Genomic DNA, 27,942 nt, shown 5'->3' on the forward strand with positions numbered 1-27,942 from the left:
TTGCGTGTCGAGGTCCCCAAGCCACCCCCCACATAACTCACAACACACACTTAATTTTTGTTTAAGGTTTTTGGCATAATTTTGGCCACAACTTTATTTAAATACAAAACCGTGAGTGGTTGTTTAGGCATTGGTTAAGACTATCTGTCCCCCCGCCTGGGGACAGAACTGACTTCCGGGCACCACCGAAAGACAGTGCGGGGGAAAGCAAGTCGGGGAGAAATGGAGCTGAGTCACAGACCCTCAATTCTCACCTGCATGCTCCCCGAAGGCTTGCCGGCCCTAGTCCCATTCCAGGGATTGGACGAAAAGATGGCAAGCCCCAGGATTCCTTTAACGGAATTCCCTTTCCGCAGCAACCATGGAGGGGCAGGCCCAGCCTATCCTAACCCCTCCTCCACCAATTTATAACCAATGCCTAACAGCAACCTTACAAGTTGTGACGATTTGCTACGCAGTAGGCAAAAACCAAATGGCCCAGCCAATCAGCCAAATGGACAAAATTCCTACCAGGCCCCTGCCCCAACGGCAGACGACCCCATGACAGGCATAGCAAGGTCAATGCAGCAACCCCTTACTAAAGGGCGGGTGGGCGGGGGATCCGTTGCACGCAGCAAAGAGAAAGCTCCAGGCTGTGTGCAGAGTATTTAAACATTTTACCCCTCCCACCAAAATTGCAACATAACTTTTACCCCAGCAACCCAGTGAACCAATCACTGCCCCAGGTCATCTTTAGAGACCCTGCCTGGTAACAGAGGGGTGGCTCAGCAGACCCCACCGCAACACGTGCTCTCCATGAAGGAGAACACGCCGTGTTAGAACAGAATGTCAGACTTAGTCATTGAACCATGGCTTAGCGCTAGCAAGGTGACTCCTGGGGAAATCCTAGCCACTTTGCTCCCTGCTGGGCTTCTCAGGTGGAGGCAGCAAGGCAGGTAAACCAATATTTGGCTAGCAAGTCATCTGAACCTGGCATCATGGTTAAGGTCCCTCCTCCTTAACGCATTGCCTGTAACCAACCAGGGAGGAGCAAAATCTGTCTTACAAACCCACCTTGGAGGAAGAGAGATTTTTGGCAGCAGCTGCACCTCCCACCAGACTGCAACAGTGATAAAAGCAGCTGTGGTTGTGGAAATTGCCCTTTCATCTCCAGCTGTTGAAGGCATTCTGTTTTAATCTCGAGAAATTTGGACGCTCATGTTGTGTCCCTTACTTTGAAGCGCTCAAGTGTTTTAAGGGCAGGTCACTGCAGCAGCAAACAGACATTTTTGTTTCAATTTTCCTTTGAGAGACTGGTTTTCATCCCTTGCTTAAGAACAATATTACGCAGATCGGGAAGAGTACATTTGAAATCTGCTCAGCGCAGCATCATGGTTCATATGGTTAGCACTGGGAAGAATTGGTTGAATAAGAGGAACAATAACAGGTACGTTAGTTAAGGTTTCGTGGCTGAGTGGGGTTTTGAACCCTGGTTTGCCAGGTCATAGTCCAGCATGCCACACATTGGTTTGCAGAATAAGCTACACATTCACACACACAGTCTTTCTTTTCCTGACATTCAGTTTACTTTGCCATCAGCTTAGAATTACAGCCACGGCTCTCTTAAAATACATGCTAGTTTCATAGTGGTGTTCATACATTCATAGGGAAGCAACTCTCTCCCCCCCCCCCTTTTTTTATGCTGTTTGGAGAGTTCATCTAGTTATAATGTTTGGAAACTAGTTGTACTAAATCATGCACAATTCTCGCTGAGACAAAGCACAGGAGAAGGCTGCGTTGCCACTACTATACAGTGGTACCTCGGGTTACAGACGCTTCAGGTTGCAGACTCTGCTAACCCAGAAATAGTACCTCAGGTTAAGAACTTTGCTTCAGAATGAGAACAGAAATTGTGCGGCAGTGGCAGTGGCAGTGGAAGGCCCCATTAGCTAAAGTGGTACCTCAGGTTAAGAACAGTTTCGGGTTAAGAACGGACCTCCAGAACGAATTAAGTTCTTAGCCTGAGTTACCACTGTATTAAAAGCTTAATCCCCCCAGCCCTTTGCTTGAACCAAGTTTTTCTTTTCCAAAAGTAGGAATATTAGCCAGATAAGTGATCTGGAATGTATACTATTGAAGCATAAGAATGTTTGTACTGGATCAAGGGTAATGATCTGTTCTGTGTCTCTGGCTTAGTGGACATTCAGTAATAACACTTCAGTTGAACTATAGTATATCTAGATTCCTGCCTTTGAGTCTGTTTCAAATGCCATCTGATCCAGAAAAAAAGTGAGAAATTGGGATAGTTTTGATGTAAGTTTTCCCTCCATGTTAGTGTTAGTTTGCATCATCACCATTCACTTCTTTTAAGAAAAAAATCCCAAAGTGGTGTGCAACACATTTAAAACATCAGATAAAACACCCCGGAACAAAAGAAGAAAATCAAATATAAAGTATACACTCAAAGCAACATAACTAGCAGGAAACTAAAATACAAAACTACAGAATGCACGTTGAACACAGCAAAGTTAACAAAATAAATTATCTTAAACATTCCAAGAGAAAGCATCATTAGAGGAAGTCAAACATAAATTGCACATTTAAAACAGCATAATTAGCAGGAGAATAAAATATCAAGCGTAGAACATATCTGCTGCCGTTGCAGCCTCTTCACTAAGAGGCAGCCAAGATGGTCTCTTGCTTCGTCAGCAGACTCGGCTTTCGTAGCTGGAGTCAGTCAGGGCCCTGCCTCCCCAGGCCAGGTGGGAAAAGGCCTGTAAGGCAGGGAGCAGGTCTTGCAGCCAAGATGCTCCATAAAAGACAGTGGTGTGCAGGTCTCCAAAGAGGTGAAGAATCTGAGCAATGCCACAGTCATGGTTATCACCTTCAGCTTTTCTCTCAGGCTAGGGACTTTGCTGTTTCATGCATAGTCTTTTCCCAGTCGATCTTCGGGCACCTGAGTGTTTCATCTCAGGTAAGAGCAACACTAGCCATTCCTAAAGATGCATCAGCGCAGTGAGTGAGATACAGTCTTGAACACACACCGCACTTTGTGCTCTTTGCCTTAAAATATCCTTGGCATTTAAAAACAACCCTAGTATCAGCTTCTTTATGAAAGTATGTGCTGCGGAAATTATGCTAATTTATCTGGAGTGTAATTATAGACTAGAAAGATTATTTCACAGTCAGAATTGAATTGTTGTAGATAAATGTGCATTAACTTAATAGTGTGCAGATAATTAGTTTTTCTATTTACTCAGGGAAGGTAAGGGGGGGGGGAGATGTAATCAGTTATACAAAGCTTGCTCAGTCAACTGAAAGTATATTCTATCAGGATCCCAGTAATGAGTATTTTCCTGACATCTGTCTCCAATTTTTCCCCCCTATCCTGTAATTAAAATGGTCAGTGGTGACTAATTAACCCATTTAACTTTATTTCCATTTATGACATTTCTTGTACAAGAGAGTTAAATGTGCTACAGAAGCAGGGCATATTTGCAATTACATACCTAATTTGGTAGAAATAAAAGTAATTTTTTCCGTGATAAATAGCTGAAATCTACAATACACAAGGTATGTGTGTGTGTCTTTTACATGCTCCCTGCTGATAGGAAAGTGACTAAATATGAAATATTTCAGACATCATTGTCTGGTAAACATGGCTTAATTGAGAAGACCTTTTCTTGTCTTGCATCTCATACTTCATTAATTCCATTGTTCTGGGGTATTATTCCAGCTTAATGTATTTGCAGGACGGGGAGGGAGGGGGTGTGGTGGGAGAGCAACAATGCCTACAGACGTGTATCTTAGTGTGTAATATATAGAAAAAAAATATTTTAAAAAGCAAGGTCTCTTTCATCCAGTGTTACCATGGTTCAGTCTTCAGAAATTGATCATTCTCAGTTATCAGTCACTGACTAAATTTTCCCGTACAAACACAATGGAAAGCATGCAGTGATTTTAGTATGCAGAAATCATGTGTGTTCGTTTTTTAACAGTTCTTCCCCAACTGACCTTTCCAACCGTGCACCGCAATACTGCTTTCTCATACTAAAGTAATATTTGCACATTATAAATCATGTGCAGTAAGCCTTTTGTGCAATGAAGCCTGGTGTATTTAGCTTGTTTTTGAACGGAACAGAGTCAGTTACAGTGGGGGTCAAATTATCTGAAGATTTGCATGAATCCTTCTGGGCAGTGCAGAACTTTCGAATAGAATATGCATTCATCTGTTCTCCACATTGTTCACTCTGATATGGTTTGTTTTTGACTTGTTTGAAAATGTTTCTGTTGTTACAGCTTTTATTATATCGGGTCACTGTGGACGCTTTTGGAAATCTGTGAAGCAGCCCTTTTAACTTTAGCTTGATTTTGTTTTATGTTTGCATCTCCTGATATGCCTCTTGTTTTCTCTTTACGCCGTTGTTTCATACTTAGGCTTGTACTCATAAAGCACCCATCCACATAAACCAGAGAGCTCTAATTGGATGTGTGGCTTCCTTAAGTGTGTCTGGGGTAAGGAAGCATATCTGTGTGTCACAGATCTCTGCGAGAAACGCCACTGTAATGCTACACCAAAATCAAATATTAAAGCTATTTAAAGCATAGCTCTGTTCTTAGGTGCTTTCCTTGTGGAAGTTCCCATCTGGGCCTGTCTTTTGTCTGTGTGCTGTGATTACTCATTAAAATGGAAGTGCAAGACCAAAGAAGAATTTTGTATTTTTATGTATTACTTCTAATTGAGCTAGCTGAGCTGTTGTGCAGAAGCATTCTTTTTTTTCAGAAAGGGTATGAGGGGAAAATTTAAAATATAAAGTTGACTAATAATAATAATAATAATAATAATAATAATAATAATAATAATATAAATAAATGAAGCAACGGTGATGAAAATCTTGCAGTGCAGCACACTGTAAGTCAGGCTCCCTCAAACTCGGCCCTCTGGATGTTTTGAAACTACAATTCCCATCATCCCTGACCACTAGTCCTGCTAGCTAGGGATCATGGGAGTTGTAGGCAAAAAAATCTGAAGGACCAAGTTTGAGGAAGCCTGCTGTAAAGTTCTTTCCACAATGGTATTCTAACATGAATTCCATCCTAAAGATACATTAGTGTTCTCATTCACTATAGTGTCTTGGACCTTAGTTCTTTTAAGGCATGCCACATGCTTCCTATCTCTGCTACTTGTGTCATGCACACCTATGTGGGACGCAGGTGGCGTTGCGGTCTAAACCACTGAGCCTCTTGGACTCGCTGATCAGAAGGTCGTGGTTTGAATCCCCGCAACGGGGTGAGCTCCTGTTGCTCTGTGTCCAGCTCCTGCCAACCTAGCAGTTCAAAAGCACACCAGTGCAAGTAGATAAATAGGTACCGCTGCAGCAGGAAGGTAAACGGCATTTCTATGCGCCCTGCACTCATCACGGTCTGCCGTGTGCCAGAAGCGGTTTACCGTATTTTTTGCTCTATAAGACTCACTTTTTTCCTCCTAAAAAGTAAGGGGGAATGTGTGTGCGTCTTATGGAGCAAATGCAGGCTGCACAGCTATCCCAGAAGCCAGAACAGCAAGAGGGATTGCTGCTTTCACTGCGCAGCGTTCCCTCTTGCTGTTCTGGCTTCAGAGATTCAGAATATTTTTTTCTTGTTTTCCTCCTCCAAAAACTAGGTGCGTCTTGTGGTCTGGTGCGTCTTATAGAGCGAAAAATAGGGTAGCCATGTTGGCCATGTGACCCGGAAAACTGTCTATGGACAAACACTGGCTCCCTCGGCCTGAAAGCGTGATGAGCGCTGCAACCCCATAGTCACCTTTGACTGGACTTAACCGTCCAGGGGTCCTTTACCTTTATGTGCTAACCAGACTTCCTAGTTCTCTTCAGTTGCCATTTTTCCCCAAATTTCCCTAAAGAGCATTGTGCCAGATGGCTTCAGAAGCAGAGAAAGTATTCCACACATGGTTTGCCTAACCAGCCAGACGACTTTATCTTAAACTAGTTCATACCATCCAACATTCCTCAGATGAAAATAGGGACGTTCTATTCTACATCAGTATCACTGCTTGAGCATTTGCTTTTGGTCAAGTACAAAAGTTATTAGAGGAAACACCCAAAACTGCAGAATTTCAAGCACAAAAATGTTTGACTATGTATTGCATTTAGGGAAGCCCAAGGGAAATCCCAAATCTATAAATACAACTAACTGGGGGGGGGGAGAGAGAGAGAAAGAGAGACTATGTGATGCCATTTATGAGTATTTTGGAAGCATGATGACTTTGAACAACCATCATTGTTGTGATTGTGCAGTTGTATGATATGGGGTAAAGGTAAAGGGACCCCTGACCGTTAGGTCCAGTCATGACCGACTCTGGGGTTGCGGCGCTCATCTCGCTTTATTGGCTGAAAGAGCCGGTGTTTGTCCACAGACAGGGTCATGTGGCCAGCATGACTAAGCCGCTTCTGGCGAACCAGAGCAGAGCACAGAAACGCTGTTTAACTTCCCGCCAGAGCGGTACCTATTTATCTACTTGCACTTAGACGTGCTTTCGAACTGCTAGGTTGGCAGGAGCAGGGACCGAGCAATGGGAGCTCACCCCGTCATGGGGATTCGAACCGCCAACCTTCTGATCGGCAAGTTCTAGGCTCTGTGGTTTAACCCACAGCGCCACCCACGTTTTGGGATCCAGGTACATCTGTGGTTTAACCCAGAGCGCCACCCGCGTTTTGGGATCCAGGTACATAGCAAACTTTTGAGTTCAGGGATACATAAACTTCCTATTTTTTAGTGTTTTAGTGAGCAAATTAGGAACATGTAAGCAACCACAGCATCTTCGTGCTTGGATAGTGCAGCTTCCCAGACACCCCTCCTCCCAATGCACAAAATGGGGAGACTCATCAGATTTCAGAAGGCGCCACCAATTTAGCTCATGGAAGAGAGCCCCCTTCAGCGGGGGGGGGGGGGGTGAGGGGCTTCCTTCCGCTGAAAGAGGCTGGGCTGCCTGCAGCTACACCCACGTCCTCTTAAGGAGCAATATCTGCAGAGTACAATAAAGCAAAGTACAATAAAAGGAGGTGTTGCCCATTTGCGTGTCGAGGTCCCCAGGTCCACCCCAATAACTCACACATCACACAGAAATTTTTGTTTAAGATTTTGGCATAATTTTGGCCACAACTTTATTAAAATACAAATTTGTGAGTGGTTGCGTAGGCATTGGTTGCGACTATCTGCCCCCACCATGGGGGACAGACTGACATTCCGCACGATGCGAAAGTCAGAATGGGGGAATACACTTGGGGGTTACGCGGAGCAGGGAACCTGCCCTCACCCCAAATGCAACCAGGAGCTCATTGCTATGGCCCGAGCCCCCTTGACAGAGTGGACAAGCAATAGTTAGCCCCCAATTCCTTTAACGGAATCCCTTGCAGCAGCAGCATTAGAGGGGCAGACACTCAACCTACCAAGGGCAGGCACTCAACCACTGCCCCTCAACCAACCAAACCATAAACCAATGCCTAACCGCCAACCTTACAAGTTGTGACGATTTGCTACGCAGTAGGCAAAAACCAAATGGCCCCAGCCAATCAGCCAGATGGCAAAATTCCTACTAGGCCCCCGCTCCAAAGCAGACGACCCCATGACAGGCATAGCAAGGTCAAAGCGAACAACCCTATTCTGGGGAGGGAGGGACGGGCAATCCGATGCACGTGCGAAAAGAGGAAGCCCTAGCCTCGTGCAAGGAGTTTTACTATTTCTGGCTGTCAATCAATAAATGGCAACATTAACTTCTTCCCAACAACAAGGGAAGCCCCAATCGCATCAGTGGCCAACGATCAATTAGCCCGCCTCCCAACTTTGGAGTGTCCTGGCGGCCCCCACCGCAACACGTGCTCTCCATGAAGGAGAACACGCTTTGCGTGTCGAGGTCCCCAGGTCCACCCCAATAACTCACACATCACACAGAAATTTTTGTTTAAGATTTTGGCATAATTTTGGCCACAACTTTATTAAAATACAAATTTGTGAGTGGTTGCGTAGGCATTGGTTGCGACTATCTGCCCCCACCATGGGGGACAGACTGACATTCCGCACGATGCGAAAGTCAGAATGGGGGAATACACTTGGGGGTTACGCGGAGCAGGGAACCTGCCCTCACCCCAAATGCAACCAGGAGCTCATTGCTATGGCCCGAGCCCCCTTGACAGAGTGGACAAGCAATAGTTAGCCCCCAATTCCTTTAACGGAATCCCTTGCAGCAGCAGCATTAGAGGGGCAGACACTCAACCTACCAAGGGCAGGCACTCAACCACTGCCCCTCAACCAACCAAACCATAAACCAATGCCTAACCGCCACCGAGCACTCAAGCTCGCCGCCAACCACTCACAACTGCAACCCCACCTTCAAACCCAACACAACAGAATTTAACCATGTGTCATTTCCCAACGGGGAAAGATGCACACCATCGTCCCTGAAAAGGACGGCCTCCTTGAAGGTGATATTGGGGTGCGCAATCACAGAACCACCATGAGCAATGACTGTTTTCATTGCCACCTTATTAACGCGCTTTCTGGCTCCTTCAGTGGCAGCTGGACAGCGACTGCCACGCCAGGTGCGCCTCTGCAGCAACTGGGACCAAAAAACTTTCACACCTGGTAAAAACTCTGCCAATTCAACTAAGTCCCTTTGAATTGTAAAGCGTAAAGAACAACAGTCTGTGGCGGGCAGATCGTTTTCCCCCAACTGGAGCACGATAGCTGAAGGGGGCCCTTCCAACTTCACGTGCTTCCGAACAAGGGGAAGCAATTCGGCCCACAGCATTCCACGTCTGGTCAGCCAGGACACCTGCACGTGATGAGGCAGGCCAAGACTGGGTCCAAGTCCAGACTCCCTCGCTCTGATGCTGGCCCAGTGGACAATGCTGTGGCCCACCATCCAAATGCGAACAGCCGCCACACCTAAGAAAGACAAGCAAATGTAAGTACAAGCAATCAACGACGGCTATGCACATAGCCGCGAAACGCATTAGACTTCCAACGACCCATGTTCTTAATTCTTTCTACAGACAACCCCCAATGAGCTGCCGAAGTGGCAGCACCAATGCGGAAAGAATGAGGGGCGTAATCTGCTGCCGTCAAACCGCAAGCTGCAATCACTTTGCGCATTACCTTGGCAAATTGATGCCTGGCCAATGGGGCACCATTCTCGTGAATAAAGAAGGGACCCTCCCCCTTAGGCCTAAGGTTCAAATATTTGGAGGTATCCTTAACCGGGCAAGGACCTTTACCCCCAGCGGCGGGGAGCCTAAGAGTAGCACCCCTGCCTAACTGGTCTGTCTTTGAATTCCGGATAGATAGGACCACCTCCGAAAGGGATAGAGTTACGTCCTGCAAAAGCAAACCCCTAGACTCTCTGCCCCGGATGACCTCCAGTACCACCTCACCTACCCTCAGGGCACCAAAAAAGGCCAAAGAAAAGGCGGCTGAAAAAAGCCGCGCTTCATATCTGGACCAGCAGACGCTCCTCAACTTCGAGCGCATGCTGGTAAGCAAATCAAATGTTATAGGCTTTCTTACCAAAGGGGGTCGCGCTCCAAGCCTCCCCCAACCTTCCAGAGCCCTGCGCACAACAAATTTGGCGCAAGGATCCTTATTAAAGAAAGCTTTACAGAAAAAGGAGATGGCCGCTGCTTGGATCCTGAGCGTCCTGGCCGCTCGACCCAATTGGAAAAGGTGCGCCAAATACTGCAGCACCTGTGAAGTAGAAGGAGATAACACAATCTCCATAGACAAAGACTGACGACAAAATTTTAAAAAGTCAGTCCAAGCTCGATTATATGAGCGCAGAGTGGAAGGTGAAATGGATGCAGCTACTCCCTGTAAGACTAATTGCTGCCAAGGTTCCAGAGATGATCCGGGAAATTTTCTGGCAGCAGATTCGCCTCTGGAGCAAGGGATCTGAACCGCTCCATCTGAAAACGGGACAGAGCATCAGCGATTTCGTTAGAAACGCCAGGGATGAATCGAGCTGAAAACACAATGTTAAAGCGCAGGCAATGCAAAACAAAAGCCCTGAGAAGGGCCGATACCCTGGCTGAACGGGACGACTGTTTTGCCAACACGTTCACAACGGCCTGGTTATCAGACCAGAAACAGACTCGATGGTCCTTGAATTCCTTGACCCACAGGTGCACTGCCACTGCAATGGGAAAGAACTCAAGAAAAGTTAAGTCCCGCGTAATAGGCTCCCCTCGCCACGATGGCGGCCAGGGCAATGCGCACCAACGACCTTTCCAGTATAGCCCAAAACCCAGAGAGCCTGCTGCATCAGAATGCACTTGGAAGTCATTATGGAGGTTCAAAGTGTCCTGCCATAATGACACCCCATTGAATTCATTCAAGAATTCAAGCCATAACTGCAAATCCGCCTTTACACCAGGTGACAGTCGCACCCGATGATGAGGGGCACGCAAGCCGGCCGTAAGCCTGGCCAGGCGCGCACAGAATGGGCGACCGGGAGCCACCACCCTGCATGCAAAATTAAGGTGGCCTAATAAGGACTGCAACTGACGCAATGTCACCTTACGTAATGGGAGCATCTCTTCTATTATCCTTCGCAAATTAACCAATTTGTCCTCAGGTAAGCGAGATGTAGATGCAACTGTATCCAATTGGATACCTAAATAAGTCAATTGAGTGGAAGGTCCCTCGGTTTTATCCGATGCCAATGGGACACCCAACTTCTCCGTAAGAGATGCGAAAGCCTGAAGCAGGGCCAAGCAGTCACCCGTGTCCCTCGCTGAGGCCAGTAAAAAATCATCCAAAAAATGGGTCACCCCATCCAGGCCGGTTTTAAAACGCAAGGCCCAGTCGAGAAAAGTACTAAAGCACTCGAAAGCTGCGCATGAAATTGAGCAGCCCATGGGCATGGCTTTATCAAAATAAAATGCCCCTTCAAACTGGAACCCTAAAAGCCAGAAATCCTGAGGATTAATTGGCAACAAACGAAAAGCAGACTCAATGTCGCATTTCGCCAGCAGGGCACCTGTCCCAAATTTTCTGATCATCTTGATCGCATGATCAAGAGTAGCGTATTTTACTGAACAAAGCTCCGGGGGGATAGCGTCATTTACTGACGAACCCTTGGGGTGTGATAAGTTATGAATAAGGCGAAATTCCCCGGGGGCTTTCTTCGGAACAATTCCCAAGGGGGAGAGATGCAGATTAGCGAAAGGAAGAGCCAGGAAGGGGCCTGCCATACGACGTAAGGCAATTTCTTTCTCAATCTTTTTACGTGCCACTTCATGCCTTTCCCTAACTGACTGCTGATTAACCGGATTCCGTGCAACGGGGACCGTAGCTACCGGAATCCTAAAACCAGAAGAAAAGCCTTCCTGTAAATAAGCAGCTGCCTCACGGTTAGGGTAAAACTGCAACCAATGAACCAATTCTGGAAGCCGTACCGGCGTATAAGCTAAAACCATATCCGCCTCACTTAGAAGTGCCAGCTGCTGCTTGAGGGGGGGCCGCTTTTGCAGCTTGTGACCCCCCCTTTCCCCCACGAAAGGGCCGGCGGCCGCCAAAGCAAGTGGAGCCCGGGTGGTTGCCACCACATTTTTCGCAGACATGAGGAAACCTACATGATTGTCGCTGGCAAGAGCCTTTACTGTAATCCCAGCAATACAAGCGCTTTTTAAAACCTCCTGTTTTTGTCTTTTGAGGTTCAGGGGTCTTCTTTTCAAACTGAGGGGCCACATAAGTGGTCCATACATCCAAATCCCTCCGATCCCATCGGGCTGTGGGAATTTTTGCTGCCCTTCTTCTGAAATTCTCATCATAATCAAAGGCAGCATTCTGACCAGCCATTTCGAACGCCTTACGTACGATAGACTGGTAGACAATTAAATGAACCGCTCTCTTGGGATAACATGCTGAAACGATCCCGGCAAAAACCTGGAAACAATCCAACCAGTGCTCGAAGGTTCTATCCACTTTAGAATCAGCAGCCCGTTTCTTAGAGGATAGAACTGACTTCTCTTGGGCCTGCGAACTGTCTACTGGAGGGCTCAGTTTGAACATGTCGACATAGCGACCGTTCAATATCCTAGTTCTCAACTTCTTTGAAAGGTGACACCCTGGGATCACATCCCTAACCGAATTAGTCGACTTCTTAATATCAGGTAACAACACCCCATTTAAGTATTCCTGAGTGGCCCCATATTTTGCTCGATGGGAGTTGGCCCTCCGCTGCCAAATCCAATTGGGAAAACCAGAAGCCGATTCTCCCAGACCCCAATAAAATTCTGAGGAGGCCTCTGACTCAGACTCTGAAGTCTGTGATGTACCTGATGATGAAGAGGTGTCCCTCCGCCCTCTCTTCGCACGCTTTCCAGAAGACTTCTTGCGGCGGCGTGTGCCGCCCGAAGAGGACTTGGCTGGCACAGGTAGGCTGTCCTCCTCAGAAGACTCTGATGCTGGACCTTGAAGTGCAGTGCCTGGGACAGACTGAGAAGAGGTGGCAGGTGACTGATCAGAACCCACGGAAGTACTAGGTAAGGGTTGCAAAGCTGACCCTGGCCTAGAAGACCCCCCATGCCTAGAAGGGGCCTTTCCCCGTCGCCCCCTCCCGGTTGTGCGCCGAGAAGGGGTTCTGCCCTCCCGCGTGTGACTAGATGCAGGGGCTGAGCCTGCATTCCTAGAAAACTGAGAATCAGAAAACAAAACACCAGACATGGGCAGATCATTTTCATCGCTAGATGCGGAATCAGAAGGTGAAGAAACTGCAGCCGCAGTGGTCACCGCCGGTTGCTGGCTAGGCCCGGCGCTACAGCGTTGGATCAGGCCATCTACTTCAGAAGCAAAGCGAGCCAAAGCAGCTGGATCACCCGCCAGGCTCGAAACCAAAGATTGCAGACGCCCTGAGGCTTGACCAGTCGAGGGGGATCGAAGCGACTGAGAAGGTCCCCGAATGGTCCTTTTAGGCGGAACGGTCAAGGCAGGCTGCGCTGGGACTCTCTTAGGAGACATGATGGCTACCAAGAAAGAGAAATATCAACACGAGAAAAGAAGTTAATGCACCCCAGATACCTGGCGATCACAAAATGAACCAAATTAAAACAGTAAGCTACTTAATTAAGGAGCATCCAATTAACCAGAAGGTGCCTTTTCCTTTATTGGCTACTAGCTGGCAGCAAATTAGCTTCCCTGTACTAAAATAAAACAACAGGCTGCAATGCACAGAATGTCCACAAAGTGGACAGTTAACAGTCTAAAGTATTTCTTTATAATTAAATCAGGGAGGCAGCAATGCTCAGAATGGCCACCAGATGGCAGCAATTATGAGCCTGAATAAAGCAATAATAAAACAGGCTGCAGTGGCTCAGAACGGCCACTAGAGGGTGTGCGTGAGCAATTTAAATCAGGGAGGCTGCAATAAAGCAATAATATAACAGGCTGCAGTGCCTCAGAATGGCCACTAGATGGCCTGCGTGAGCAATTGAAGCCCGGAAAATGGCGTTCCCGCCAAAACGGAGCAGGGTAAGGCGGCTAAACACAACGGGCCTGCATCCAGGCCCAAGTTAGGCCGCGCCTGCCTCCCTGCAGCCCCGCCAGACACCAGGCCTCCCCGCTTCGCAGGGAGGGCCGCCGAGGACAAAGAAGGCCGAATCCGGCCTCAGAAATGGGGGGGGGGCGGGGGGGGGGGGCTCGGGAAAGCCTAAGAAGGCCCAGCAGGGCCGGCGGCACCCCCGCTTTGGCGCAGCACCAGGCGCTGCCGAAAAAGGCCCTTCGTCCAACCAGGCCTAGGCAGCTGCGCCCCTGCGTGAGGCCGGGCGAACGCCCCTGCGGCTGGGCGCACTTCGGAGAGGCCTAGTGCCTCTGAACGTTAAGGTAAGCTACAGTGGGGGGGGGGGATAGGGGAAAATTAATAGACTAAGGGGGGTGGGAATGCAAGGGTAAAAATTTTAGAAGGAGAGGGGGAAAGTTAAAATAAAATTAATAATTAACACACAGAGAGGAAACTTAATCAAAGGACAAAATTAAGAATTAAATAGAGCTAATGCAATTAAAGCAGGTCAAAGACACAAGGATAAAGGGTAATTAGTAGAAAAATACAACCGTCTCCCTTCACTGTGATCAATCCGATGCACGTGCGAAAAGAGGAAGCCCTAGCCTCGTGCAAGGAGTTTTACTATTTCTGGCTGTCAATCAATAAATGGCAACATTAACTTCTTCCCAACAACAAGGGAAGCCCCAATCGCATCAGTGGCCAACGATCAATTAGCCCGCCTCCCAACTTTGGAGTGTCCTGGCGGCCCCCACCGCAACACGTGCTCTCCATGAAGGAGAACACGCTATAGCAAATTCAGTAATTTCAGATAAGTCCAAATATTCATTCTGAATTCTCACGTTCTTTCATAGTTTGGGCAGTTGATCAGCAGCCATAATGTGTGGGAATAGAGGGCGTTTATTTGTTTACTACTTTGGTTGGTATGCATAACGTTGTATTTTGCTTACCTGTGTATATATCTGTATATATAATATTCTTTTCAATGAGGTTAAGTGGGAGACAAATGTGCCGGGAGCTGGCCAGAGTCCCATTTTGCTACGATTTCTCTCAAGACAGTTTCAAGATGAGTACCTGTGAGCACATGTACACAGGTGTAACAAGAAAAGAACAGTTTAAATTCATTGACATACCTGACATAATTTTACCCAGGTGAATATAAATTTGGCTTCATAGGTAAGACAAAAGACCTATCTAGTTTGGCATTCTGCCTCCAATCGTAGCTGCTGAGATGTGTTTGGGAAGTTTGTGAGCAGGACATGATGAATATCACCCTTTTTTGTTGGTCTTTGGCATCCGGTAACCCCAGAGATCTACTGACTGGGAGCACAAGGGGACCATTCTTAGCTGTTGTATCAAAAAATGTGCTTTTGCATAGGGTGATACCTAACAAGTTTATTAACTCAAAAGCTAGTGATCATCACTGCATGCTGTGGCAATTAAACTTAGTTCCTTTTGAAATCAATGGAACAGGTAATGATTAACTTGTCCCACTGAGTTTGGGGAGACCTAAATTCAGCTAGCCTATTAAGTTAATTAAGTTTATCCTGAACTGATTGCCAGTTAATATCTTAGGCTGACTCTTCAGTTGTTGGGGGGTGGGATGAAAGAGAGAGAAATGTTTATCCCAATTACCTCTCTCTATACCATTCACCACCTTCAATTTAGCACTGTGAAGAAATATTGGGATGAGTGGATGTTGTCAGACCAAGAGTGGGTGAGATCCCTTTATCTTAATATTAAGGTGAACAGCATTTTCTTCCATGTTGATGTAATAATAGGAAGGAGACGGGGAAGCATAAGGTAGGGACATTGTAACGATGATAAAAAGTAGGAAAGGACCTGCAAAATAAAATTGGAGGTATACCGTATTTTTCGCTCTATAAGACGCACCAGACCACAAGACGCACCTAGTTTTTGGAGGAGGAAAACAAGAAAAAAATTATTCTGAATCTCAGATGCCAGAACAGCAAGAGGGATCGCTGCGCAGTGAAAGCAGCAATCCCTCTTGCTGTTCTGGCTTCTGGGATAGCTGCGCAGCCTGCATTCACTCCATAAGATGCACACACATTTCCCCTTACTTTTTAGGAGGGAAAAAGTGAGTCTTATAGAGCAAAAAATACAGTATTTACTGCTCAGTGTGGTGTTACCAATTCTTTTGAACCTCCCTCCCAGCTGAGATGAGAAAGGCTGGGAAGACAAAGACCTTCATTTCAACAGGCATCCTAAGTAGGTTTTCTGATGTTGTGGTTTGTTTTAAATGATTTTATATTTATTCTATCTTTTCAATCTTACTGTCTATCATGTAGAGACTTAGGGAATATGGTGTAGAACTATGACAGTCTTTCCATCAGTGCAAGCTTTCAGCTTGCCAGATGAAACAATCTCCACTCTCCCCTCCCTACATGCTGGGGGTCGTTCCCCCCCCCCCAGCAAATTGGGGAGTGGGATGGAGAGGGGCAGAGACCCCATTGCACTAGTGGAAGTCCTTGCATAGTCTTCTGCTAGTGGGACTCCTTAGTTGCACCTGACCCCAAGTGTAACGCGGTATAAAAATTGTTGAAATATATTTAGTCTGGACAAAGAGAGGCTAGAGTGGAATGATAAAAATGAATACTGTGACTCTTAGCTTGAGGGTCTTCACCTCCTCTGAATTCCACTAGTTTGCCAACTTTGTAGCCCGTTCACCTGGTGTTTGACCTTTGTTCACCTCCCTTTTGCATTTAGGAACACTTCCTTTTCTCATAAAGCTATAATGCAGTAAATAGGAAGGTGAGAGTGATCATTGATCTCCACTAAATGGGAGAGCAATTACTGAAAAGGCCACATTTCAAAGCAATTTAATTTCCCTTTGGGAAGAAGGATGATCAGAAGGAGAGCACTATAGCATTGCACATGACAGGGATGTATTGCCCAAGACAATTATACCTGCTTCTGGAAGGGAATGGAGTGTTAATAAAATAACAGAAAGTGAGGATCAAATAAATAAAAAGAAATCAATCTGTGTTGTTGGCAGGTAAGACAGTCTTCATACTTAGCTTCCCATAGGTTCTAAAGGTACACTTTTTAAAGACGGATTTTAAAAATTACCACTGATGCCTTAGCACTCAAATGGCTAATTTAAAATCGCACTTTATTCAGTCCTGTGACATTAATCAGAAGCGTGTCCCCCTAAAGGAGATTGTGTGCTCCTCTTCTGTGTGTGGAAATCCAAACTGTGATCCCCTGAATTTATTCCCTTAAACAGCAGAAGATGCCACTGGGATGCTGTTTATGAAGGGTGATTTTGCTGCGCACACAGACCTTCCCTTTTAACTTCACTGGATTGTGCTATAAACCTCAATTTGGCCTCAGGAATAGCCATGCTTTGAACACATTTCCCCTGCTCCTAGTAACCTTCTAGCTACTTTAATCCCGCTATCTTCAAGGAAGCCCGTATCGGCAATTGTCAGGCACTGACCGCTTTGATAAGTCACATTTTCTTCCTCTTCCACATCTAAGAAAGAAAATGTAGCTTTCTAAGATGGTTTAAAATGTCCACCTTCATCTCTTTTAAAAAAATAACATGCTGTGTAGAAGAGCTGCTGCTTCTGAAAAAATCTCTGAATCCATAATATGAGACTCTTAATCTTAAGGTTGTGGGTTCAAGCCCCACGTTGGGCAAAAGATTGGGGGTTGGACTAGATGACCCTGGTGGTCCCTTCCAATTCTACGATTCTGTGATTCTATTGGACTGGTCTAGTAGTAGCTGATTTCCAGTGCCTTTCGGGCATTCCTTTGTATATAATAATCGAGAAGTGTCTTCGCATATTTTCTGTCAACGGGATTTGGTTTGATCAAGATTGCAATCCGTTTCTGGTTGTTCATTGTAGCCCATTCTCTTCCCCCGTCTTTACTTTTTTCTCTTTTCCTTGAAGATAAGGAGGGACTGTTAATGTGCCAGCCTTGGCTGATAAAGCAGCTGGTGCTTAAAGCACCGGCAGAATACGATAAACGTGAGGCAATTAGCATTACTCCTTTCAACTTTTAAATGGGTTGAAGGTACCATTATGAAGATACAGGTTGGGTGGGTTCTTTGCTTCAGATGGTTCAAGCTGCGCAGGCTTTAGAAAATGCATCTTTTACGAGAGTAGCTTTCGACTGTAAATCGGCACATCACAACAAAGAGAGTGCATAGGGTGATATCTAATGCAGTGGCGACAGTTGTATAAAAGCATGTCATATGGAGGAGGGAGAAAGGTTGTTTTCTGCTGCTCCAGAGAAGCGGACACGGAGCAATGGATCCAAACTACAAGAAAGAAGATTCCACCTAAACATTAGGAAGAACTTCCTGACAGTAAGAGCTGTTTGACAGTGGAATTTGCTGCCAAGGAGTGTGGTGGAGTCTCCTTCTTTGGAGGTCTTTAAGCAGAGGCTTGACAACCATATGTCCGGAGTGCTCTGATGGTGTTTCCTGCTTGGCAGGGGGTTGGACTCGATGGCCCTTGTGGTCTATTCCAACTCTATGATTCTATGATTCTATGTATATGTATGTTGTTTTCATTCATGGGTAAAGTCAGAAAGAATAGTAAACATTGCAGCATTAAGGCTAGAATCAGTTTTAACCACATTCAGCTGGAAATGCTTTTAAAAGCAAAACAGCATTACTCATCTAAGGGAAACTCTGTAGGAGAAGGAGTCTAATGTTCCAAACAATGATTTAACTTGTGCGCCCCCATATGGAATCCCTCTTGGTGTTGGTACATAGAATAGGTTGTCCTGTCCAGATCAGAGAAACTGTGGAGGAATACATGGGGTTTTAATGCTCTGTTTTATGCCATGCTATAAATGGCATTCAGAATTGTTTTTGTTGACGTTCATCTGTCTTGAGAGACAATGGAGTGAAGTCAAAACAGCTGCTTTAGCACCACCAAAGTGATCTCCCCGGGGCGCAAGTCTGGGCAGTGTGCATGGAGGTCCTGGGCTGCCCAGACGACAGGACTCAGTCTCACTGATGTGGTCCAGAGCATGGGTAGGCAAACTAAGGCTCAGGGGCTGGATCCAGCCCAATCGCCTTCTAAATCCTGCCTGCAGACGGTCCAGGAATCAGCATGTTCTTACATGAGTAGGATGTTTGCTTTTATTTAAAATGCATCTCTGGGTTATTTGTGGGGCATAGGAATTCATTCATTTATTTCCCCCCCCCCCAAAATATAGTCCAGCCCCCCACAAGGTCTGAGGGACAGTGGACCAGCCCCCTGCTGAAAAAGTTTGCCGGCCCCTGGTCTAGAGGAAAGCAGAACAATATATTTGGCTGCAAGCTTGGCTGCAGAAGTTTCTATAAGGAGGTGTACAACGTCCCATCCAACCACCTGAGAAGACTGCACTCTAGATTTGTTTAGGGCTTATTCCTGAAGGTATCCTGCAAGGCAGCAGAGGTTTAGGATCAGAGTTTTCCTTCTCCGAGATGGGCAATCATTCCAGGTTGACGAGCCCCATCTGCCCCTCACTTCCCTCTACAACAAGACCGCTTTCTTGGTCATGGGACCCAATATTTGTCTAGTCTGCTCAGTTGGCTGGAACCTTTCTTTGCATGCTAAGGAACTCTCTAACTCGAGGGTTTGAGACCCATTGGCTACCCTCATCTGGTTTAGACAACCAGTCAAAGCCATTCCCAAGGTGTGGCCACTGTCACATGCTGACAGCTTCTAGGAGCCATAGGTGAGAGCTGAGTGCAGGGTGGGGGATCAAAGATGGACAAACTACCCCAGAAGGAGCACAACATGTTCCCCACCAGAGGTTCTACCCCTCCCTTAACACCCCATACCCCCTCAGAATTGTTTACATGCATGATAAATGCATTGCACCGACCTCTTCCCTCCTTTCAATCTCCAAAGAATTTTCTTTTCCCAAAGCTAACCTAGCATTCTAGGCTCTTTCCCCCCACAAAATTGGCTCAGTGGAAGATCACCCCTGGAAAACAATAGATAACCAGAATAAGAGTGAATCTGATTCAAGTGGGAGCACTTAGGATTTTAGGAGTCTCTGTTTATTTAGGGGTAAGAAGATGTATGTAGTGATTGTTACAGAGAAATTGTAACTGGTCATATTTCTGTGACTTCTCACCATTTTGTGTGCTTAACATTGCTGTTCATCAGTTATTCAGGGTCAGCTTCTGTGAGTGGAAATGTAAAATACAGTGGTAGCTTGGTTCTCGAAATTAATCCATTCCAGGAGTCCGTCGACTCCTGAAACGATTCGAAAACCAAGACGCAGCTTCTGATTGGCTGCAGTAGCTTCCTGCACTCAAGCGAAAGCTGCGGAAGCCGTGTTGGATGTTCGCCTTCCGAAAAATGTTCACAAACCAGAACACTATGCGGCGTTTGGGAGCCGATTTGTTCAGGAGCCAAGCCATTCGAGTACCAAGGTACCACTGTACTATGAACTTGTTGTCAGTGTGCATAGAGGTCATAAATACGAAACCAAAATCACAACAGAGTGAGTGCATAAACATCTCACCTTACCCACAAAAGTTGTGACCTTCTGCTTCCCTCCTTTGGCTATAAATCAAAGAGACTGACTCCTGTTGCTGTAGAATTGCTCCCCATCCTTTTATGACCTAAGAGGTCACTGGATGAGACTGAGATCCCGTGAAGATGCGAGAGTGTCCTTTATGTGGACAAAGCAAGATATGGTCCTTTCTTTTGCCTAAGGCTTTTGAGCTCCTTCCTGCCTTGTTGTTGTTGTTGTTGTTGTTGTTTAGTCGTTTAGTCGTGTCCGACTCTTCGTGACCCCATGGACCAGAGCACACCAGGCACTCCTGTCTTCCACTGCATCCCGCAGTTTGGTCAAACTCATGTTTGTAGCTTCGAGAACACTCGTCCTCTCGTCCTCTGTCGTCCCCTTCTCCTTGTGCCCTCCATCTTTCCCAACATCAGGGTCTTTTCCAGGGAGTCTTCTCTTCTCGTGAGGTGGCCAAAGTATTGGCGCCTCACCTTCAAGATCTGCCCTTCCAGTGAGCACTCAGGGCTGATTTCCTTAAGAATGGATTGGTTTGATCTTCTTGCAGTCCATGGGACTCTCAAGAGTCTCCTCCAGCACCATAATTCAGAAGCATCAATTCTTTGGCGATCAGCCTTCTTTATGGTCCAGCTCTCACTTCCATACATCACTACTGGGAAAACCATAGCTTTTACTATATGGACCTTTGTTGGCACGGTGATGTCTCTACCAGTCCCCCAAGGCAACAAGGCAAAGAATCTTTAAGCAGAAAGGCGCAAAGGATGCTTTATCACCAACCGCCACAAACTGCAGAGAATTTAGCTCTGGCTGTTTCTCTTCAGCAAGCTGTCCTCTCTGCCAGCTCCTGCAGGATAGTCCCCAGCCAAGCTTCTCTCCCACCCTATTTTGAGACTTGAAAAAGAAGCTCTTAGGAGAACGGTGTATTTCAAAGCATTTTTAAATCTGCAATATGCATCGCAACAAACTCTTGCAGGGAGAGAAAATAAAAATGATTTAGTATGTTAGTGTTGGTACATCATCAGTGTCTGTTCCAGTTTGCGGATAGATAGACCATATCCCATATGCATGTTCAAATAGCCATGTTTAGGTTACTAAGATGCGGGGTATGTACATAAAAATAGAAAGATTTAGCTTAAGGCAGAGAAAACAGCCATTTAACTGCTTATATTTCGTTAATGTTTTCATGGCTGCATAATATTTCACGAGTCTTATTTTGATGAAGCAGATTAAAGAGCGGAAGCATGGATTTCAAACATTGATCCTGCATTCTGTGAGGCGTTAAGTCTAGCCTCATTTTCCACTGGGAATTAAATGGCCCACACTTTGCAGTCTAAATTAGAATTATTATTATTATTATAAAAAGAAGGACAAGGAACTGCTCTGAAAACAAAGCCTGATTCAGACTCTATTAATCATTATGCTGCGTCTCGTGCTTACTCTGTGCCAATTGCTTTCAGTCTAATTTGATGAATTGGCTATAGCAGTTTAAGTCTCTACTTATGCCTAGCAAGAATGGCAAAGCCGTCCTTTTTGCTACTCCCTGACGAAGCCCCTTGATGCAAAGTGGTTTAAGAATTAGAAATAATAAATGCAGAGTTATTCCACGGCTCTAAGGACTGACCAAACAGCACATAGGTTAACTGTGTGGCGGGGTGCAAGTTGTAATCATTCCAGTACAGTTGTACCTTGGAAGTCGAACGGAATATGTTCCAGAAGTCCGTTCAACTTCCAGAACGTTCGGATACCAAAGCACTGCTTCTGGTTGGCTGCAGGAAGCTCTTGCAGCCAATCGGAAGCTGCAGAAGTCCTGCAGGCTTCCAAAAATAGTTCACAAACCGGAACAGTCACTTACTGGTTTGCAATGTTCGGGAGCCAAAACGTTCAGGAACTAAGCTGTTCGAAAACCAAGGTGCAACTGTATTTCCCTTCCACCGGACAGAGAGCAGTGGTGGCTCTAGTAATCAGAGCCTCCATGTATACCTGTGAATGTCAGGTAGTCAAGGGTAAAAGATGAAGGGTGTTGCTTTTATGCCTTCCCAGAAATATCCAGCTGACTTAAATTAGCTTTATGATCTGATCCACCAGGACTCTTCTTGCATTCTTAATACAAGCAAACTTGTGCGACCCACTTCTACTTTGGCAGCATTCATGGGTGGGTTAGCATCTTTTTAATTTCCCTTCTTTCTTTTTTTCCTTTTCCTTTTTCCAAAGGCTATGCCAATTGGAAGAAATCGCTTTAATGCTTTAAGAACAAGCTAGATAAACAAGCAGCTGCGAGAACTGTGGTTTGGAAAGCTTTTCAATACAGTCATACCTTGGATTGCGAACATGATCTGTTCGGGAGGCACATTCTCAATCCGCAGCCTGAAGGGCTGTGCATGCGCATGATGTGTTCCGGTGCTTCTGCGTATGCGTGTGACATCATTTTGTTTTTCTGCGCATGCGCAAGCGCCGAAAGCCAGAAATAACCCGTTCCACTACTTCCGGGTTAGGCGCAGTCCGCAACCCGAAAACGTGCGAACTGCAGCATTCGTAACCTGAGGTGTGACTGTAATTGTTTTGATACTTTTGCCCTGCATTCCTATTTTTGTTCTGCTTCTCTGTGATACAATTAAACTTATGAAAATATAAATCTTAGCGAAAACCACGTTAACAACAAAGCAAAATAACAAAAAAGCAAGTTTAAAAAAAAATCATAAAAAATATATTCGTCACAGCAGACTTAGAAGCATTTTTCTTTTTATGATAAATGTTTGGTGTCATTTTTCAACATATGGTTCCTACATAAATCTTCTCTCCAAAGCTGCTTGCAGGCAGTATTGCCCGGAAAGGGGTAGATGTTGGTGTCTGTGTTTCTGTAGGCCAACTGCTTGATCAGATGTGAATCTTCTGCTCTAATAACGTAAATTAGCCCTAGAAACTAACACATTGAAAATTAACCCTTGCAAGAATTGAAAATAAGGGACCTTTGTCATAACTGCCCTCACAGCTTCAGCGTAAAACTGGTGTTGGGAAAGTATCCTCAGGATGCCAAATGGTGAGACATACGCTCTTTAAAATGCCCGTGTTCTCTTAATTGACACGCACATGCTCGTTTATAGCAGTTCCTCTCTGAAGCAGTTAACGGCAGAATGCTATGCAAATGAAGATAAATGCTTCTCCCACAGCACTGCAGGCGACCAACAAATTGCTGGTAATTCTGCTGGGGAGGGGGGACTTTTCACGTTTTTATTCGTGTTTTAATCTTTCTTTCAAACATTGTGCACTCACCTGCCAAAATACGAAAGGGAGGTTGCATGCTTTACCTGCTAATCATATTTCAATTTCATTGGGAATATTCACTCCAGTTGCTACAGTGCTGCAGTATTGCGGTCTTAGTCCATACCAATGGTGTCACTCTGAAGTTATTATTGTCAAGTCAGTGCACACCACAGCCCTCCAACAGCCCCCACCCAGTGTCTAGGTATAGTTTGAATCTAGAGCAGATAGCAAGTTAGTTTAAGAGCAGGCAGTAAGGAAGGAATCTTCTTATCTTGGCTAGCAGTTAGAGCTCTGTTACCACGTTGCAGGTTGGCCACTTGTGTCAATATGGTCAATGACCACCCAACTACAGGGAAGTCCACATGTGGTTACATTCAATGAATATACAATCTGTGTACACATATAGTTGAGCTGCGCACTCAGTCAACACTTGGGCTGTCTAGTATTCACAGGTGTGCTGCTAACAGAACGGCTTCAGTGGCACTTACGAAAACATGCTGTTAAAGTAATTCGCCTTTGCCGACAATGAGGCATGCTGGGTGTGTTATCCTTCCTTAAACAGTTCCCTACCAAGATCAGCGTTCCGTGGAAAGAGTTGGGGCAGAACGTCAAACATAACTTTACTGATTTTCTCACTTTTGACCGTCAAGTGTCTTCTCTCATTTTGGTGCATAACACTTGACTCAGAAAGGGGAGAGTTGCAGGGAAATGAGCAAATTCTTCTTCTCAGTTTCTAGGCATATGGTAGATGGCTGCTGTTGCTCCAGTGAGAATGTTTCCTTGGCAAAAGAAAGAAATAAAGAGAGAGATTTGGCTTTAGCTGTATTTCACTTAGTCTTATGTTGAATCTGGAGTGCTATTCATGTACTTTGGGGTATTGTTTAGCTGGGGGTTGTTGATGTTATAGGCATTATTTTTTGTATCTTTATTGTAGATCTTAATTATGATTTTTGTGGAAATTGTTTTTTTTTAATGTTTTATTTATGGCTACTTTTGTTGTTGTAGTTGTGTATTTTTGTCATGTCCTAAGCCGCCTTGAGCATGGTTTGAACTATGGAAAGGCCGCATATCAATAAAATTATATATGTATGTATACTTCTTACTTGACTTTTACCATATTCAATGCACTGAAGTTTCAATGTTGATGATTACTTGTTTCAAATTCACTGTGCGGCGCTCTGGAAACCCTTCAGGGTTGAAGAATGAGGCATGAATACATGTAAATACATTATACAATCAGTGTAACATAGTAAGCTGCCTAATATTGAATCAGACTACTCTGTCAATCTAGCTAAGTTCTGTTTACTCTGAGAGTGGATCCTCAGGGTCTGAGGCAGAAGTCTTCCACATCATCAGCTACAAAGTCACTTTTTAACTGGGTGCAAATCATATGCTCCCCTACTAAGCTATATTGTAGGGTTGCCACATGTCTGGAATTTCCCAGGCATACATGGAATACTGCAGAAATTGGCTAAATGTCTAAATGTTGGTTATTTGCAAAAAAAAAAAGAAAGAAAGAAAGAAAGAAAGAAAGAAAGAAAGAAAGAAAGAATCATTGGGTTGAATCCAGTGAAGAAGATTAGATCAAAGTATACTTCCATGTTGGGACGCGGGTGGCGCTGTGGGTAAAAGCCTCAGCGCCTAGGGCTTGCCGATCGAAAGGTCGGCGGTTCGAATCCCCGTGGCGGGGTGCGCTCCCGTTGCTCGGTCCCAGCTCCTGCCAACCTAGCAGTTCGAAAGCACCCCCGGGTGCAAGTAGATAAATAGGGACCGCTTACTAGCGGGAAGGTAAACGGCATTTCCGTGTGCGGCTCTGGCTCGCCAGAGCAGCGATGTCACGCTGGCCACGTGACCCGGAAGTGTCTCCAGACAGCGCTGGCCCCCAGCCTCTTGAGTGAGATGGGCGCACAACCCTAGAGTCTGTCAAGACTGGCCCGTACGGGCAGGGGTGCCTTTACCTTTATACTTCCATGAGCTGGAGAGCATGGTTGATACCTTCTGTCATGATGATTGTAAAAACACTCATCCTGAAACTCAAATACATCATAAGAATTAGCATCAAAAGGATAGCCTAGTAACAGGAGTTTTAAGTACTCGTTCCCAATTATCTCCGTGTCATCATGTGTGTTCATAGTAGCATCTGAATCTTGCTCAAGTTTATGGTGTTACGTTGCAGCACTGAGGCCTGCTTCTGTCTCTCAGAATTAGACTGTGATTAATTTAGAGTTCCGTGTCTTTCGTCTTTCATACATTTTGAATTGTAAGACGCCTCACAACTTTTCAGTGGTGGGCATCTAACAAATGAGATAACATTTGGCTTTGTAATATTTTAACGCTTGTGATGCTGCAGTGGCCAGTGAACGGGGCAGGGACAGAGCCGTGGATTGGGCTGGGCAGGGGTGTAGTCAGGTCAGCGCTTTGTGGATGCGCTGGATTGGTGTCAGCGATGCTAGCATCTGTATGGTAGCTGCAGGGCCAGATTTAGGTTTGATGAGGCCCTAAGCTACTGAAGGTAATGGGGCCCTTTATATAGCAGGTGGAGCCCATTACTTACATGATAGGAGCCTACACAACACAAAACACAGTTGCTGGATGTAGGTTTTATTTTATTTGTTTTTTATCTTATATTTTGGAAATGTACGTCCGGGTTTTTCCCCCTTTAATTTTTTGGGGCCCCCAAGAGAGTGGGGCCCTAAGCTACAAGCTTGTTTAGCTTATACGTAAATCCTGCACTGGGTGTCAAAAAACATTCAGATGGCTGGCCATTTTAGGGCTCTGCGACACGGAAGCCCTACGCAAAACACAACTAGTTACCATGATACCTTTTAATTTGTGAGTCTCTCCTTCACCTCCTGCCAACCTAGCAGTTCGAAAGCACGTCAAAGTGCAAGTAGATAAATGGGTACCGCTTCGGCGGGTACCGCTCTGGCAGGAAGGTAAATGGAAGGTAAATGTGAAAAATTGATGCTGGACTGAGCAATAATTCAACAGAATTCTGCCTCTGTTAGATCTTTAACAAAATTAAGTTAAGCGTGTTGTGTTTAAACAGAGCCTTTGATCCAGAATTTGTATGACCAGAAACCGGATATTTGCAAGACTTCTCCTCCCAATTGAAAACACACACATACACATATACACAAATGCTCTCCAAACACTTCAGGACCTTCAGGAAATGACTGAGAGGCAAACTTCAGGAAATGACTGAGAGGCAAACTGCCTCCACCCAGCCTTCTCCAGTTCTCCTTTCCTGCTACAGCCCCCATATCATATCCCAGGCCTTTCCTGATAGTCTTCCACCCTCTGAGAGAGGTTTTTTAGTGGGCTGGAGAGGTGGGAAAGCGTAGCTGAGCAAATGGTGTCTGCTCATGCAAACACTGGATTCAAGCCAGAATAGTCCATTGCAATCAATATTTGCAGTACTTGAAAATAGTCGTTTTCCAAAGAAATATTCCCTTAAGTCTCATTAGCTCATGCTCACCATCTTATTTTAAAACATTTTTTTAAAAATTTTTTATAAGAATCTTGTACGCCTAGGGTATGGAGGAGTCATTAGAGTAGCTTAATTCAACATATTTATCAAGCCATTTAGCTGCAAATTTAGCAACGGCTAAAAACAAATTTTAACAATTTTGCAGAGCATCTGCTTATAAAACGGCAATCACATACCAGTTTCTTACCTGCTTTGATGTTTTAGAATAAAAAACGGATTTATTGCAAGCATAAGCATTTGCTATGAAATTCTTCTTATAACAGCACAGAGGAAATGCATACTACAGGTCTTCTTTAAAAATTCAAAACAAAGAGACGTCCTATGCATTTGGAAAGCTTTGGCTTGCATTCATGACTCCACGTGAAATTTGTGCATTTGACTATCTGTACTACTTCTTGTTGGGACGCGGGTGGCGCTGTGGGTTAAAGCCTCAGCGCCTAGGACTTGCCGATCGAAAGGTCGGCGGTTCGAATCCCCGCGGCGGGGTGCGCTCCTGTCGCTCGGTCCCAGCGCCTGCCAACCTAGCAGTTTGAAAGCACGTCTAAGTGCAAGTAGATAAATAGGGACCGCTTACTAGCGGGAAGGTAAACGGCGTTCCGTGTGCTGCGCTGGCTCGCCAGATGCAGCTTGTCACGCTGGCCACGTGACCCGGAAGTGTCTGCGGACAGCGCTGGCCCCCGGCCTATAGAGTGAGATGGGCGCACAACCCTAGAGTCTGTCAAGACTGGCCCGTATGGGCAGGGGTACCTTTACCTTTACCTTTTACTACTTCTTGTGCAAGTACTCCTGCTGTTGACTTCCTTTTATTCCCTCAGTAACCCGGAAACAGCTAACACAGAAATCACATTGTATGTAACTTACATGAAGGTTCTTTGAAATGTTTTGGATCAAAGGGGGGGGGAATGTCTAACACAGCTGTTAGAAGCTGATTTGACCACTTCACAGCCTTCACTGCTAATAGCCAGGAGGTTCGGGGGCTCTACTGAATGGGGTAGGCTTTGGAATAGGGGTCTGAGGGAAAGGTCCCGTCCCCCCAGAAAATCAGACAGAGGCAACCTCTTCTGATGACTCCTGCTAATGGTAGTTGTCGGATTCTCCGCTACGACCGAGCTGCTCCTCCAGTCGAGTCCTCGGAATCTCCTCCGATGATGATTAATGACCT

General features: G+C 45.6%; 2 protein-coding genes across 13 annotated transcripts in view; one reads left to right on the forward strand and one right to left on the reverse strand.

Moving 5' to 3' along the window:
* The window catches only part of LOC114601005 (catenin delta-2), a 252,358-nt gene that overhangs the window by 87,137 nt on the left and 137,279 nt on the right, over positions 1-27,942 (forward strand). The gene's annotated exons all lie outside the window — the stretch shown is intronic.
* LOC144328744 (uncharacterized) lies at positions 7,055-14,295 on the reverse strand. The gene is made up of 2 exons (XM_077933360.1): positions 12,309-14,295; positions 7,055-8,922 (listed from the first exon to the last, which is right to left on the reverse strand). Exons 1-2 carry the CDS (start codon positions 12,988-12,990, stop codon positions 8,348-8,350), a joined length of 1,257 nt encoding a protein of 418 aa, XP_077789486.1. The 5' UTR covers positions 12,991-14,295; the 3' UTR covers positions 7,055-8,347.

Source organism: Podarcis muralis, chromosome 8, assembly GCF_964188315.1.
Source record: "Podarcis muralis chromosome 8, rPodMur119.hap1.1, whole genome shotgun sequence".
Taxonomy (NCBI): domain Eukaryota; kingdom Metazoa; phylum Chordata; class Lepidosauria; order Squamata; family Lacertidae; genus Podarcis; species Podarcis muralis.